The 17,692-nt window shown below is 37.3% G+C and overlaps 1 protein-coding gene across 13 annotated transcripts in view; it reads left to right on the top strand.

The window, feature by feature from the left end:
- ZNF236 (zinc finger protein 236) overlaps nt 1-17,079 on the top strand; it is a 75,415-nt gene extending 58,336 nt beyond the window's left edge. For 10 of the 13 annotated variants that reach the window (XM_051611917.1, XM_051611924.1, XM_051611916.1 and 7 more), the window contains 9 exons: nt 345-588; nt 1,025-1,204; nt 2,123-2,275; nt 3,534-3,724; nt 5,297-5,428; nt 10,188-10,385; nt 12,289-12,418; nt 14,726-14,902; nt 15,308-17,079. In XM_051611917.1, the coding sequence (XP_051467877.1) occupies nt 345-588; nt 1,025-1,204; nt 2,123-2,275; nt 3,534-3,724; nt 5,297-5,428; nt 10,188-10,385; nt 12,289-12,418; nt 14,726-14,902; nt 15,308-15,435 (1,533 nt within the window). In that variant the 3' untranslated portion in view covers nt 15,436-17,079. Of the gene's footprint in view, nt 1-344; nt 589-1,024; nt 1,205-2,122; nt 2,276-3,533; nt 3,725-5,296; nt 5,429-10,187; nt 10,393-12,288; nt 12,419-14,725; nt 14,903-15,307 lie in introns of those variants that run through there. The other 3 variants (XR_007888734.1, XM_051611918.1, XM_051611919.1) reach the window with 3 other exon arrangements.
- The last annotated feature ends 613 nt before the right edge of the window (nt 17,080-17,692 follow it).

Here is a 17,692-nt window from a genome sequence, read left to right as displayed (position 1 = left end):
TATCTCTGCTCCATGTCTTTTCACTTTCAAAGACCTGAAGACAGTGATAAGCATTACATTGATCAGTGAGACAGTACAGAATGCCAGCAGTGTAGGTACCTCGTGCTCAGCATGCTCATATCGAATTATGATCATGATTTTCCAAACATTTTGCTGAGGAAAGTGAGTGAGGTGAAGATGAGTGGTCTGTTTACATAGAGACTTTGGAGACTGGCTATGTACAGAGACTTAAAATATTCTTTTAAGTTTAAAATGGTTATTTATAAAGTTTAATTCTGGATTTATATTAAGAATATTCACTTCACCCGTATTTGTTAACATCAGATTGAAAACTTGCTTTTCAGATCGATCCAAGTATTCTACAGCAGGCGTTACAGCAGAGTAATTTACTTGCGCAGCAGCTCACTGGAGATCCCAGCATGGCTCCACAGAATCCCTCCCTCCAGGCAACAGAAAATGCAGTGCCAGCTAATGTGGTGATTCAGCCCATATCAGGCCTGTCCTTGCAGCCCACAGTAGCATCGTCTGCTAACATGACAATAGGATCCTTATCTGAGCAAGAGTCAGTGCTGACAACCAACACTAGTGGTAAGCAGTGTCAGTAGCTTTATTGTGCTTTGAATTTCTTGGTATTACTTACAGTATTGTCTACAGTGAGAAAATCCCCACCACCCCAATCCCCTTCCAAATACCTTATTTAATAAAATAAACATACAGGTCTTGTATGAGCATCTTCAGCAAATTTTACAACTTGTTACTATTTTTTTAGTATAATTTTTTCAGAAGGTGAACTGTATGAGGAAGTCTTTAGAAGAACACAAAACCCTTGTTCCAAAGCTCTTAACCTGGAGAGGACTAGATTGGGTATTACAACAATTTTTTCATTGTAGTACAGATTTTAGCATCTTACCGTGGCTATGTCTTTTATAGTAGTGCAGAAGATAATATTAATTGCTTTAAAAAGTTGTGTCTATTATAAAGAAAGAATCTTCATGGATTTTTTTTTTTTTCTACTCATATTTAGGTGCACAGGACATCTCTCAAGTCATGACTTCACAGGGTATGGTATCATCCTCAAATGGACAACATGAGATAACGTTGACCATAAATAATTCCAGTTTGAGTCAAGTTCTGGCTCATGCTTCAGGTTCTACTACTACAAGCTCATCAGGAAGTCCTCAAGAAATCACTCTTACAATATCTGGTTGGTATTTTTAAAGAATTGTAATGGTACCAGATATCCATTTTATAAGGTAGTGATACAGTAGTGTTTGATGATATTTTCACAGTCCAGAGCTTTCTCATGGTCTGTTTTTTTTATGTTCATCAGCTTTAAAAAGATATTCCTCAAATCTGCTTTCAAAAACCAAATCCATTTGCTATGAGCATGTATGTTAGATTAGTTCCCTGTTTTTTCCATAGCCCTGAGTCAGCAGGTGTTTATCTCAGTGGCAAATCCCATGTTAACCAGTTCTTATGTCCTGGCTGTGCCTCACTAGGGATGGTGCAACTCCTGGGTAGTGGCATGGGAACAAACACGGCAGGCATTGGGGATGAATTTACTTAATCTAGTTTTCTTTAAATATCTGTGGAACCATGTTTGAGTAGATGTTACGTTCATTCTTTGAGGTGTACTATTCAGTCTTTATAATATGTAGTTAATACTTCAGGTCTTTCTGAATAAATATACAACCACTGTCTTACTGCCTCTGAGACTGATCCTATATACACTATACATACCTTTTACTTCCGCCAAAGCAAATTTGCATTTTATATCATAACATTTCTTTAATATTTTTTTAAAATGACATTTTAACCATTAACCTTTAGTTTGCCTTTAGTTTAATGAAGTTGATGCCTTGAATCTAGATAAGCAAAATCAATATTTGCCTAAATGTTAATAATCTCAGGTATTTCTCTTCGTGTTAATATCTAGATATGCATAATCACATCTATGTTAAAAACTTACTGAACCTCTGCATAAGAATTTGCACGTGTAGAAATTTGTGTTGGTTGTATTTTCTACTTTTATCATTTTATGATCACTTTTTTATAGTTCTAAGTACAGTAGCAGAATAACATTGAGACATTTCCAGTTATAATAGGACTGATTTCTATTCAGGCCAAGATCTTATTCAGCATAATTCTGGAAGCAATGATCTGAATAGTGGCTTAAGGCTGACAGCACCAACCATCAACAGTCAGACTACAGGTGCTACATTAACTATAAGCAATGATCAGCTTCTTTCTCAGGGCACTTCCCTAAATGCTCCAGGTATGGACACAGTCATTTTTCTAATTAAAAATAATAAGATTTTGTTTAAATAAATACTACACCAAGTAACTGTATTTTAAATAGTATAATTTTGTGTGTTCTTACAGTTCAGGAGCTACATGGGTTTGTGTTTTTTTTCTCAGTAGTTTTGTTATGCCAATGTAAATGAACTTTACTCTGCATAGTAAGAAGAAAATGAAAACAAGACGAAATACCTAAAATTAGTACTTTGAGGCAGTTCCAGGAATACTGAAGGACTATGTCTATAAATTGGAGGATTAAAAAATCTGATATGTTTGCTGCAGATGATAAAATAGCTTTTATATCAAATTTGCTGTACTGTTCAAATTTTGAGATTTTAAAAATATATATGAATTTCTACCTATGTTTGTTTGTATGCACAAACACATACAAATGTATTTAGTTGTTCATACTTTAGACCAGTGCATCGATTGGCTTCAGCAGGTTGCGCTGATACAGACTTATTAATGATATGTGAATAATTTTCTTCACTCCTATGCATACTTAAATTTTCTGTCTTCCTTTTCCCATCTCCTTTCATAGCTTCCAGTAGGGCTCATAGATGTCTGTACAGCAGATTTGCTTTAAAGTCATACTGGGGGAAGCCTGCCCCAGGGTATCCTGTAAGATGTGAAGGTTAAGTCATGCTCTTGTCTAATGAATTAGTAAATGAAATAGTAAAAAGAGCTGTATTGCACTTTCTGTATCATAGATTTTTGAGACTTACATAAGCTGAGAGTTCTGAGGTCTGTAGTCACATTTTGAAGAATCTGCAATAAAATATTACACAGCTGTTATAAGAAACTGGCCTTTTTTGCTATTATGGGTTATCAACCACATTGCAAGGGTAAGGTGGGAGTTAGTGAATTTGGGTTTTACTGCCTGAGCCACCGTACATTCCATTGAGATATCTGAAAGTGGTCAGACTATAAGAGTGTGTCACCTGCAACTTCTTCAGGTGCTTTTTCAGTAATGAGATCCCATGTTACAAAGTTTCTGGTTATTGGTTTGTAATACGATGCTCCTCAAGCTACATTTAGATGTAATTTTTCTAATTATCATCATACTGACAGTTTTTGATATGTGATTAACTGTTTAACTCATTTATTTCCTTCCAAAAAGGAAAGTCCTAGCAAATAAGAAATAGAAATTAAGTTCAGTTAAAATGAGTTTGCAATAAAGAGTTTATGAATATAACAGGTTATTTTTTTTTTTTTCTACTTGGCATATATTACAGAACTTAATACAACAGGTGGAACAACCCTTCCTTCCACAACACCCATATCTCAGTCTACAGTTTCTGCCCAGAATTTGGTAATGTCTTCATCAGGAGTTGGAGGAGATGGTAGTGTCACCTTGACTCTTGCTGACACTCAGGGAATGTTGTCAGGTGGTCTTGATGCTGTTACCCTTAATATCACTTCACAGGTAAGAAATGCTTTTCTAAACTCACAGATGTTACTGTCTTACCGGGCAAGAATTGATTAACTATTTAAACAGAAATACAGATACATTTTGCTGCTTTTTTTTTTTTATGAATGGATAGGTTCTACTGTTTCACACATTGTTTGAGATCAGCTTTTAGTGATAAACTAAACTGTACGCTTCATCATCACTATTGAGTAATGCAACTCCATATTCCTAAACCTTTTGTTGTTTAAAATGGTAAATTTTTATTTTCCTCTTTGTAAACTTGAGAGTTGATGAGCAGTTGCAACAGATTATTTCGCAGCAAATAACAGGACAGAATCTAAATTAAATTGGCTGTATTTAAGAACTGGTAGGGGTTGTAAGACATTCTTTAAGAATAGTGCTGTATTGACTCTCATCTCCCTAGCAGCTTTAGCATTACTTTTGTTTTTATCATAATATTTTTTTGGTGGTGTCATCAGGATCCAAAGACATGTTGACAAATAGAATGCCTAGAGTGAGAAGAGAATAAAATAAAACAATCAATAAATAATATTAAAATACTAGAAAGTGAAAATGTAGGGTCATTGTGTGATTGACATTTCAGTGGAGATGTGACATCTGAAGATTTGGGCTTTTGCTTCCACTTTATGGACTTAACTAGATTTAAGCTGATTTTTACTTACTTTTTGACTCAAATTGAAATGTGTAAATGAGTATAAGGGAAAGACCGTTTGTCTAACCTATGGTGTGATTAAACCTTATGAAGCAGAGTCTGTGAGGATGATTGTGTGCTGCAATCTCTCTGCAACTATACTCCAGGGAGGGGAAGAAAAGATTTCTTAAGTAGTTCTTATGACACATTTGTTATTTCTGGCACCGCAGAGTAGCAAAACAACTCGTGGTTTCTCTTCAGACTTCATAATAATTTAAGCAATTACATTAGGCAGTGTTGATGTTTATTCATAAGACACTATGCTGGATGTTAAGGCAGGCATGAATAAAAATGAAACATTACTTTGAATATTATGCAAACACAGTCTGTGTTGCAGGAATCTTGATAAACAGGTAATACATAAAGGTACTGCATTTCCTGGGGAAGTTGAAAAGTCTTTAACAGTAATGTAGAAATACTACTGTGATATTAGTAGGTGTATATCTTAATTAGTAATGTTTACCTTGATTTAATGTATTTTGGAGGTAGGTTTAATTAAGAGATTAAAAGGAAAATGTGGGAAAACTATGCAGGGAAGCAGAATAGGGATGTTAAAGTATCAGCTGAAGAGACAAAGACAAGGGAAGGCTGAGACATTGAGCGATTGATGAAAGGCTAGGAAAAATTAATCAGAGCTGAATATCTACTATTACAGACTTGCAGCTGTTGTTGCTCTTATATTGGTAGACTTAAAATGGAGAGAGAAAAGGGGAGAAAATAGTAGTATTTGTTCAGATAGGATTCTGGAATGGACTTTTTCAAGGGAAAAAAAGTAGTTTTGAAGTATAAAAATAATTTACATGACTGCAATTAGCTGTTTAAATACGGCCATTGTACCTTTTTTTTTTTTTTTTCTTTTATCCCCTCTTTGACAGGGTCAGCAGTTCCCTGCCATACTCACAGATTCTGGTCTCACCAGCCAAAGTGGGTCAGGCTCACAGCAAGTCATACTGGTGAGCCATACACCCCACTCAGCATCTGCAAACTCTGATGAGATAACGTATCAGGTAGACACAATGTATTTCTTTATCTTTTGTCAGTAAAGTACATTATTTAATCAAAATACTGGCATGATTCCTTTATATCCTGAAGTGGGAAGGATGGTGTTATTCCCGAATTGGGAAGAGGTTCATTGTGACTTCTTAGTCACACAGCTTCTTTTTTAAGTTTTGAGTTAAAAACACTTTTTCATATTAAAACAAATTGCAGTTAATAATATATTTCTTTCAACAAATTGCAGAACCATACTCTCAACACTGCTCAAAAAAAATCTTAAGTACATTTGCAATTAGAAAATAGACTTTGCATTCTCTTTTTGTAACAAAATTGCTTCATGTAAAGTCTTTTTGAGTTTTTGTGTATTTGAATGTCAATAGAAACTTTTACATATGTACTATAGTGTTAATATTCAGAAAAGTAGTTCAGACTTCTCTTGTTGAAGACAAAATGAATGTTTTTAACCAACCTGGTAGAACAGGAAAAATGGGAGAGGCAGATGGTGACCCACAATCAAGTGAAGAAGTGGTGGACTAGATTGGCAAGCAGAAGACAAGATGTGGGCAAATTGTGGCTGATACAGGCAAGAGAAACCTCAAAAAGAATAAGGGCTGAAGGGAGGGGGCTGCCTCAAGAGTGTGTGTATAAATAAAGGTGCTGAGATTGCAACATAATGGAGGAAAATTCCACACTCTTCTTGAAAAAATTGTCACAGCTGAATGTCTCTCTGAAGTGCCTGTACACAATGCATGCAGCGTGGGAAACAAACAGGAGGAATTAGAGGTCTGCATGCAGTTGCAGGGCTGCCGTCTCATTGGAATCAGAGAGGAGGTGCTACAGCTCTCACAACTGAAGCACTGCCATGGCTGGATTCAGGATCTTTAGGAAGGACATACCAGCAAGACAGCAGCAGGAATGCATGGAGCTCTGCCTGGATAGTGAGCTGAGATCTTCTGGGTAAGGACTGGCAGGCAGACCAACATGGGTGAATACTAGCCATCTGCTGCATCTGATCAAGAAGAAATAGCAGATGAGGCTTTCATCGTCTTGGGCAACCTGCCCTATCTGACCCTTCTTGAGTTAGAGGAGTTGGACTAGATGAACTCAAGAGGTGCTTTCCAACCTAATCAATTCTGTGATTTCCGTTCCCTGGTCTATATGGCTTACTTCAGCCTGTCTAGTAAGATCTGCTGGAAGGGCAACAAGGAATCTACGAAATCTCTGGAGTACATTGATGATAACTTCCTGATATAGAGGACTGAGAAGGCAGCAGCAGTGGTGTTCTTCTGGGCCTGATAATTGCTAACAAGGAAGAACTGATCAAGAACATAAATGTCAGGGGCATCCTTTGTCGCAGTGACCATGGGATGGTGGAGCTCAGTTTCCTGAGGGAAGAAAATAAGGCAAGTAGCAGGCTAAGAGAGTTGGAGTTCTTCAGCCTGGAGAAGAGAAGGTTCTGCAGAGACCTTAGAGCACCTTCCAGTACCTGAGGGGGCTGCAGGAAAGCTGGGGAGGAACTTATTGCAGGGATGAGTAGTGAACAGGACAAAGGGGAATGGTTTCAAGCTGAAAGAGGGTAAATTTAGATTAGATATTAGGATAAAATTATTTTCTGCAAGGGTGCTAAGGCACTGGGAACAGGTGCACAGTGACGCTGTGGCTGCCCCATCCCTCGAAGTACTCAAGGTCAGATTGAGTGGCACTTGGAACAACCTGGTCCGGTGGGAGGTGTTCCATGCCCATGCAGGGAGATGGAACTTTAAGGTCTCTTCCAACCCAAACCATTCTGTTGTTCTATGATTGCAGCCTGGAGCATCAGGAGAGCAGGCTTTGATCTTTTCAGGGATCTGCTTGGAATAATTGTATGGTAAGGAAACCTGGAGAGAATGAGGACCAGAACAACTGGTTGATTTTAAATATTGTCCTCCTCCAAGCTCAAGAATCATCAGTCCCAATGTGTAGGAAGCTAAAGGCAACAGGAGGCCGGCATGGAGGAACAAGGAGCTGCTGACAGAACTCAGATTTAAAAAAGAAGCAGAAGTGGAAGCAGGATCGGGTGACCTTGAAGGAGTACAGAGACGCCATTCAAGGAGGCAGGGATGAGTTTAGGAAACTCAAAATCCACCTGGAGTTGACTCTGAAAGGGACATAAAATGTAACAAGATGGACTTTTACAGGTGTACCAACAGGAAAAGGGAGATGAGATATCCTGCTGCTGACTGGGGCAGAGTACCTGTTGACAGAAGATTTGAAACAGACCAGTGTACTGTCACTTCATTTTTACTGGTAAGGTTTGTCTTGTGCAATCCCAGATCATCAAGATCAGGGAGAAAAGGCAGAGCCTCTACACTGAGTAGTGGATAATTATATACAAATCCATTGGTGATGGGATGTACTGACTGCTAAGGGAGCTGGCTGATGTCATGAGACCACTGTCTGTTACCTTTGAAAGATCGTGGCAATCAGGAGAGGTTCCTGAGGACTGGGACAAAGCACAGGTCACTCTGGCCCTCAAGAAGGGCAGGTTGGAGAATCTGGGGAAGTAAGGTCAGTCACTCTCACCTCAGTCCTTGGGAAGGTGAAAGAGCAAATAATCCCAGAAAGCATTTACAAACACAGGAAGGACAAGAAGGAGTTGTCAGCAGAGATTTACAGAAAGGAAAACATGCCTAGCTGACCTGAGAGCCTTCTGTGGTGAGATGACTGGCTTGGTGGATGAGGGGAGCAGTGGATGTGGTTTATCTTGACTTTAGTAAGGCTTTTGATGCCGTCTCCCATAACCTCCTTTGTAGGCAAGCTGACGAAGTATGAGCTAGATAAATGGAACAGTGAGGTGGACTGAAAACTGACAGAACTGCTGGGCATGAAAGGGTTATGCTCTGTGGAACAAAGTCTATCTCAAGGCCTGTCATTATTGGTGACACCCCCCCCCCGGTTCAAATACTGGGGCTAGTACTGTTCATTAATGCTCTTGGTGAGTGATCTGCATGATAGAATAGAGTGCACGATCAGCAAGTTTATGGGTGATAGACCTCTGGAAGGAGTGGCTGACAAACTGAATGGATGTGCTACCATGTGGAGGGCTCTCAACAGGCTGAAGAACTGGGCCAACAGGAGCCTCACAAATATCATCAAAGGGAAGTGCAGTGTCCTGTCCCTGGAGAAGAGTAACCCCATGCACTAGTACACACTGAGGGCAGTAGGAAAGCAGCTTTTTAAAGAAGGACCAGGAGTACTGGTGCATAAGTGGTTGTCTGTGAGCGAGCAATGCAACAAAGAAGGCCAGCAGCATCCTGGGATGCATTAAGAAGAGTGTTACCAGCTGGTCAAGGGGGTTGATCCTCCCCTCTTCTCAGTACCAGTGAAAACACATTATCTAGAGTGCTGCATCCAGTCCTGGGCTTCCCAGTACAAGAGAGAGATGGATATATAGGTGTGAGCCCCATGAAGGGCTACAAAGATGATTAAGCGATTGAAACTTTTGGCATTGAAGGAGAGGCTGAGGGAGCTGGGACTATTCAGCTTAAGAGGGACCAGGCTCTGTCTGGGGGATTCTTAACAATGTGCATAAATCCATTATTGGGAGGGAGTTAATCGGATGGAGCCAAAGTCTTTTCAGCAATACCCAGTGAAAGGTCAAGAGGCAATGGGCACAGATCAAAATAATTCCATCTGAGCACAAAGAAACCCTGTTTAACTGTGAAGGTGGTTGAACCCTAGAAGAGGTTGTCCAGAGAGGTTGCAGAGTCTCCATCCTTGGTGACACTCTGAACATGTCCAGTCATGGCCCTGAGTGTGCTCTGGGGATACTGGACTAGACGATCTCAAGGCACCCCCTCCAACTTGAACTATTCTGTGTTTCTAATAACATCTTGTCAGTGTCATTTTTATATTTGCATATGCTTATATGTGTCTGTTTCTAGCAATGTTAATGTTCAAATACTCTGCTTATGGATGTTTTAAAATTTAACATGAACATATTTTCTTCTGAATTTAGAAGTAGATTTTTTGTCTTTTAATATATGTGCTTCATAAATTAGATTGCATTTCATAAGGTCATAATGTCACTTGTAAAGTGTGACTTTGAGCAGTACTATTCTAATAACAGTGAAAATGTAACACTAATGGTATGCTAGTTTTACCTCATACTTTGTTATGTCATGTATTTTATTTAATCATGGTGAGTGTATTTATTTTCAACATTCATTATTTTGTGTCTACAAGTTGAAGAAATTGTGTTATTTTATTAAGAAAGTTATTTTTTTCCAAACACTCATTATTTGATTAAAACAAACCAAAAATGCAGCACGACCCTATCCAAATTCTATTAGCTTGTCACCGTATTTCAGTACTTCTGAACAAGTAGCTCAAACAAGTAGCTCTAGGTAGCGCAGCTTTATTTCCATATGAAAACAGAGTCCCCAGTGAAGAGATTAAACAATAGAAAATCTCTGTAAAATCAGAGACACTTCTTTTTTGTCTGAAATACTTTTGGCTTTGATTTCGTTCAGTGAGAAATGTGAGAATCATCTGAAATGCTCAGGAATATATAACTGAATATAGAAAAATACTGATACAAACACATTCTATTTATAATACTTGTTTTCTTAAAATACATATATCTGTCATTCTTAAGAGCAATGAGATATAAGTTCATATTTACATAAAATGTATTTTCAAGTACTCTCCAAAAGTGGATTTTGAAAAATAAACCACTGTTGTGAATGTGCCTATAAAATTATTTGACAGTGTTTTTGTTAATTGTTATAGGTGACAGAGGTTTCTCCTAGTGTGACTAAAAGCAGTCAAGCAGAAAAAGAAAGTCGTGTGCACCAGTGTTTTGAGTGTAGTCAGACCTTTCCTTCAGCCACCATGTTGATGCACCATAGTAAAGAAGTCCATGGCAAGGAGAGAATACATGTTTGCCATGTCTGCAATAAAGCATTTAAGCGGGCAACACATCTCAAGGTATTTGGTAATAACAGTTAATTCTTCTTCTGTTAACTCATTCTTTTGGACTCCTTGTGATAATAATGAAAGGTACCTGTTATGCCTTTATCTTTCCTTTTATGGTGTGAGGGGTGTGCATCTGAGAGAGGGAGTCGAAGTGATAACGTATACACAGAGCAGTCTTTCCTGAACCGTGGAGAGGATTTTAATGCATATATTGGCTACAGAATGAAAAACATGGATGCCTGTCATGAAAATAATAGTACCAGAAAAAGATTTTACTTAATTCGCTTAATGTTTGTCGTCACTGCTAATCCCAATTTCCAGCTAAGCTTTTGGGATCATAGGGAGCTGTCTGCTTTGCAGAATTTGATTTTCAGGTGATCAGTCTTGTAAGTAAAATGACATCTGCTGAGGGAGCACTTGTTTTAAAATACCCTTGTATTATTCCTGTTGTCTGGTGATATTTTCTAGGTAGTTTTCTCGAGATTATGAACAACCTGATATTTCCAAGTCTTTAAAAAAAAATCGGTGGTGTGTTCAAGTTTTTAATTAGGGTATAGAATGTTCCTGTTAGGAATACTGGGCTGTACTACTAGTCAAGTGGCAAGTCCAGGCCAGTATCCTATCTCTGAAAGATACTTAAAGGCAGTGTTTTGAAGAAGTTTTTTTTTTTACTAAAAAAGCAAACATAATATGACTTACACAGATTTTTTTTTTTTCCAGCTTCCCAGAGTTTATAGAAGGAAATTTCTGGAGCCAAAGGCAATGTCTTTATACTAAGTAGCTCTTAGGAGAGCTTTTCCAGATTTTCTTTTTGAGAAGACCATTTTTTATTTCCCTGTAATATTATATTATTGTAAATACTATGATGATAATATTCTCTGGAACTGTCTCACTGATTTTTCAGTGAAAAAAAAATCTGCAGACACAATTTTCTTCAGTTCATGGAGTGGGGAACAGGACTTCAATGACATCAAGAAAGCGTATTGTTTAGGTGTAGTGAAGATGAAGTAATAATCTAATCTGTAATTAATAGACTAGAAAAGAATATCCACACACATTTTGGCAGGTGGACAAGTATTCACCCTACTGTTTCACATGCAGTTCTTGGTTAGATTTTTAAATCCAATATGTTTGTATTTGTTTTCTTTTGCAATCTGAACTGTATCTTGGTGTTAATAAAGATATTTAAATTTAAAAGTTTATAGATAACATAAGATACTCCTCTAAATTTGCAAAACTTCGGGGCTCAGTGTCAGTGAATTATAAACATTGAAGTTAGAACTGTTACTAATGCATGTTTGTGAAGATAAAACATCACACCCTCATTTTACTTCCTTACCTGTGATGACCTTAGTGATTTTTATTTTTCTGTTAAGAGTTGATTGTGAAGTGGCGCCATTTGCATGTTGACATTATGCGTGTTCATGTGTTCTGTTGATAGTCCCTTTTTTGAGGCCTGTACAGTTTTACAGTGATGCTTATACAAGTACTGGGTAGGAGGAATGCCTGTGTATCAGCAAGGAAGGGAAATGGATACTGAATCCAATATAAACTTAAAGCATACAGTTGTCCAAAATCCATGTCTGTAAGTGAACAAAGCATTTCACGAGCTCTGTTTTACTTTATTTTGTTTCATACAATTAGTGAAGGGACTACAGTATGCAAAAATAGCGATGAATGTACTTACCGACAGAGGTTTTCAGAAATGTAAAGATATTGATGCATCAGCATACAATACAAAAACAATTCCTTATTTAAAAGGAAAAAAAATGCAGGCTGCAGCCTTCTTCCAGCTTGTCTGCTGATGACTAAGATCCTCTGCTTTTGTCTTCAAAGTGTGAATGTATTTCTGTGTTAAACACTGAAGTTTTTTTTAAAATGGTGTGAAATGTAATTTTTTCCTATCCTGCCTTAGGAACACATGCAAACCCATCAGGCTGGACCATCACTGAGTTCCCAGAAGCCTCGAGTGTTTAAGTGTGATACTTGTGAAAAAGCTTTCGCGAAGCCAAGCCAGCTGGAGAGACACAGTCGCATTCACACAGGTAACACTAGAAATTGCTTTTATCTCACAACATTTTGTCATGAACATATGGGTGTTATATTCAGAGTCCTTGCTCATGGTTTCCAGTAACTGCATTTGAATATCAGCTTAAGCTTAAAAAAACAATGAAATTTCTAACCTAAAGAGTTTAGAAATTAAAATGAGAAACAGCAGACTTGAAATCTCAAACTCTGATTTTTTGTTTAAAGCCAGAACAGCATGCTTAGTGGTGTGACTAAGCTTCTCCATAGTTTGGGACTGGCAGTATTGTAACAGTAATGTGAATGCATGAGCTTGTATCTGAAAGTCTGTCAGTCTTTGAAGTGGGTTAATAAAAGCATGTTTTAAAACATCATTGAAAGTTGTGTGAAGACACTGGATGTGATGTTCAAATGTATAGGAGAATGTGCAAATGAGTGGGTGTGCTCAGTGAAGTTAAAAGGGACAGACTTGACTGCTGCTACTGACTGCTGTAAGCAATGCTTCATTGTCATTGAACTACTTAATATATTTCTAATGCCAGTGCTTTTAATTTGTTGTGTTGTTTCTGCTGAATAATTTTCTTCAACTTTAACTCTAAAAAGACTATACTGACTTCTCCTGTGGAGCACTTTCTCTGATAAAAGTGCTCTTCGGGTGCAGCTTCTGCCCTTCTACATATTAAAAGCTGTATATAGGATAGCCTAGCTGCCCTTCAACTTCTGTATCTTAACAGTGTTCTTAAGGACATGAGTTCTAAACACAGGAGTCAGTTCTCTGAAAAATCTCTCATACCACTATTACCAATAAAGAGCTGTCATGGCTTCTAGAGTTAAAAAGGACAGGGGAAGGTTGTGTTGCTACTAAGCTGGAGGGGACTGAGCAATTTGACTGTATGTGCTGTAGTATAAGAAGACTTACACAAAAGGATAACTCTTTTTCAGTGAGTCAGCCAGAGAGCTTTTTCTTTCCCCAGTATCAACTTCTGGTAGTTAGCTTTTGGTTCCCTTTCACACATTTAAAGCAAAGTTCCTGATCTCTTCCTTCAAGTTATCTTGTTAGCCCTGTCACTTTTCCTTGGTTAGCATCACTTGCCCTTCTTGTGACATGTAATTTGAGTTTCATCTTTCAACGAACCTTAACTTTGCACCTTCAGTATTCAGTCTTGCAGTTTTTAGTATGGTATCTCTGAAGTGTAAACTTGCGTATATATCCAAGTGTCTTGTCATTTAATGCATCAAAGCTTTATTTTCTCTGGCTTTGACAAGCAAAATCTTACATAAACACACACACACTCTCACACACATTCTACTATGCTGTTCCAAATGTTTATTCAGTAGTATCTTTGAGTTATTTTTCTGTGTCTGTATGACAGGCAATAGGCTGTTGATCTCTTGGAACCACTGCCAGTATTGATAATTTGCATTATCTTACTGTGTCCTTACATACTTGCCTATCTGTTAATCTATTTTCTCCTACATTATGTTTGTAACAAGTTGTTAAAGGTAGAGTCTGTCTCTGCCCTTTTTTTTTTATGAAACAGTTAATATGGTAGAGCTTCAGTCTTAAATCTAAGGCTGTGTACTGTGATGTTATGAGTAATAAATGATAAAAGGGTTTCCAAGGAAGAGGAAAAAAAAAGTAGATGAAGCTGAAAACATGCTAAGGTTGCCTAGTCCTAAGTCTAGGAAGCTGCTTTAACTTCCTGCCTAGCAGTGGCCGTATAGAAAAGTCATTGTGAGGTGATGAATGCTCATACTTAGTTCATACTTAGCATTGCACTTAGGCACATACTGAGACATAACTAGTTAAAACAAGGCCATAGTTTTCCTATCTGTGCTTTCTTACTAGCTTTTATAGTATATCATGAGGTTTGCAAAGAAATTAACATAGTCTGAGACTTGTTTTACTATGGAAAAAAAAAAGAATTGGAGAATAATTATTCTGTGATTCCAAATGTTTGTGGATGAATTAGATCGGGCCCATACCCTGTGCAGCCTGCTGTGGCGTTTTTTTATTTATTCTGATAAACTGAATTTGGCTCATTTCAGATGCCTGATTCAGCACATGATTCATATACTGTTAAAGTAGGAGCCAGTAATTCAAGAGCTGTTGCTCCTTCTTTGCATTTGAGTGTTTGAGCTTTGAGGTGTTAGTCCCAGTTCCTGGCCCTGGCCTCTCTTTTCACATTTCATTCAGTTGCTGAGGACTCGATAGCAGGAAAAGATTGGAGGTCGGATAGAGAAATCTCGATGATTTTTACAGAATTCTGCACTCTATTTTAATGTTGAAATGAGAAATTATTAAATATGTTTTTCTCTTTTCTAAGGGGAACGGCCATTTCAGTGTACACTATGTGAAAAGGCTTTTAACCAGAAGAGCGCTCTTCAAGTCCACATGAAAAAGCACACAGGAGAGAGGCCTTACAAATGTGATTACTGTGCAATGGGATTCACACAGAAGAGCAATATGAAACTGCATATGAAACGGGCTCATGGTTACTCTGGTATGTAGCATAATGATAGTAATGGTTGAGTGCAGAAAGACACATCCTTTGCTAGGAAAGCATTGAGGAATTGGGCACTAAGACCAGAGTTGATGAGCTACTAGTTACACATGCAACCCAAAAAGCAGGTTGAAACAGAGTTTAGTTACTGATTATGGTTTCTTGTTTTTATGTGGAGCTCTATAGTGCAGAAATAGAAAGTTCAAAAACTATTACAGGAAAATGATAATATTAGATGGTTTTTTTTAATTTTTCAAAGAGCTTGTAATGAATTTACAGAATCTGAAGTAGTTGTGTAACACATTTCCCACCATGATTCCTTTATTCCAAAGTGGTATATTTGCATTTTTTTTACACCACACACCACATCATACTCATTCATCTTTTTCTCTTGTACTTTGGTAGGTCCTGTTCAGGAGCCTGCTAGTCATCAAGAACAAGAAGGGGAAGATATTAGTCGTGCTCTGAATTTAGAAGAAGTGGTACAAGAATCTTCAAATGAGTGGCAAAGTATTGGCAATGTTTTTCGATGACACATCAAAATTTGAAAGCTAAAAATGTGTCTGGGAATCAAATTTCTCAGAACAAGTATTCAGAAAAATGAAAGATGAATTTTACATGTAAAGCTTCAAGCATTGAAAATATTAACAATAGAATAATATATTACAGTTTTTTTGATTATTTACAGAAATTACCTAAAAGTGTCATTCTTTTTTTAAGCTTGTAGAAGAGTATTGGGAAAACATCATTTAATCTGTGCTAAGTTATCTGTGAATCAATGAACTCAGGTAATACTGTATACAGTTTCATCTTCTAATTCACAGCCAGTTTATCTATTTGAAAAATAAACGGGAACTTTGTATCAGAAGGGTTCCCATTTTTAAAGCAGTTGACAAATAACTTTGTGGGAAAACTATGAAACTGTCAACTTCCTTTTCTACCTGTTTAAAGAAATAATTGAGGTTGGAAAAAATGTTACAGAGTGGATGCATGCAGTATAAAATAGTTTTGGGATTGGTTTAGTTTTGTTTTTTACTAGCCACAGGTAAATGCTGTAATTCCATTTTAAGCTTTTTTAGTATTTTCAGAATTTGTTGAAAAAAGTAAAATGCCATGAACTTACAGCTTTTTTGGGGGTTAAGCACTTGAGAGGGAGCATGTTCCTTTCCATTCCAACCGCAGAGACAGTTGTTAGTTTTTGCATTAAAAGTCTGAGGTTTTAAACTCAGCAATAATTATTTAGAAAGAATCCAAACTAGAAGAGGTTCCAGTGAAAGCCTCTTATTTCTTTTATGTTTGCAGTGTTGGATCAGCAGGTACATACCTCAGTATCTGTGGAAAACACAGCCATATACTAAATCTGGGAAGTAAACTTAAAATTTTGTTAGCAATGAGAAAGTTAGATGCACACTAGGTCACTTATATTACACAATATTTCCTGATGCTGTAAACAGTCAATAATTGCAAATCTGTAAATTCCTCTTTGTTTTCTTTGTGAATTTTGGAAAAATGTTACTTTTCTTTGTTGTTGCTTCAGTCGCTGTTTCAGCAAAGCTACCTAATTGACTAAGTAATGCTTTGAAAGGTGCCACTTCTTAAGTATATTCATAACAAAGAAACACTGGAGTAAAAACAGTCATCTTTTAGACATTCCAAAGACAGAAGCTCTTATTTTTACCTTGTTCTTTTGAATTTTATTTATATGTTACATATATATAGATATATATATATGTGTGCTTGTATGTGTGTATATATATATATATATTTAAAGTTATATGAGCCTCTGTGTGGCTGAACAGTATATTTTGTAAATACAAATACCAGTCGCAGGAAGTTCATCTTTTCGGTTTGCTGCAAGTACTTCTAGATCAGTGGTGGATTTGTTGTATTATAACAGAGAGCTGGATTTTAATTTACCTTCTGAAAGATAATTGCTCTCAGATCCAAAAAATCCCTTTCTGTAAATATTGTCTATACTTTGTCTATGATACAAACTAGTTATTTCAGAATGCTTAAGCAAGAAATCTCTGTTGGTTTTGATAGAGCACCTCTTGATTCTTTTGCTAACTCTTTGGCATATGTATATAAGTAATATAGCTGGTGACATGAAAATAACACTTTTGTTATGTGGAATATTTAATTCAAAAACATGTTAAATAATACTACTTTTTTCCAAATTCTGTTTCGTGTCTTTTTTAAGCATTTTACTCTGGATTCTAGGAAATTCTAAAAAGTCCATTTACCAGAACTGTGAGTCTCAATACTTTGTGTAAAGAAGGAACATTAAGTTCTTCCTGCAGGGCCTTTCCTTCCAGACAGCCCATTATGAGTATTTCAGCTGTTTAAGACATTGTGTTTTACAGTTGTCTGAGGGCATTACTGGCCCCAAGGCATAGTGCCCTGTTTATCTGAAGAAGACCGTATAATGGGCTGTGTTGCATGTACGTGAATAAAAACCTTTCCCTGTGCTTTCAGAGAATACTGTATAAATGCACAAAAACGCTCCATGGAATTGTTTTTGTTGGAAAAGACCTTTAAGATCATCAAGTTTGCTGGAGGCAATCTGCTGCATAGGGGATGGCGTTTTCCAGAGGCTGGCCAATCCAGTTTAACAGAACGTGATTGACAGCTGGTCACATCCAGATGCAAATCCATCCTTCATAATGGGAACATGATTCCCGAAAGCTTGAAAGCACTCTCTGCTACAGCTGTGACTGCTTTGCCAGCAAGTAAAAACTGGTAATGGTTGATACTCGGTGAGCATGTGCTAAAAGTAGATCTCAGGAGTAA

This window comes from Apus apus, chromosome 2 (assembly GCF_020740795.1).
Source record: "Apus apus isolate bApuApu2 chromosome 2, bApuApu2.pri.cur, whole genome shotgun sequence".
NCBI lineage: Eukaryota > Metazoa > Chordata > Aves > Apodiformes > Apodidae > Apus > Apus apus.
This window is presented reverse-complemented; position numbering and strand designations above follow the sequence as displayed.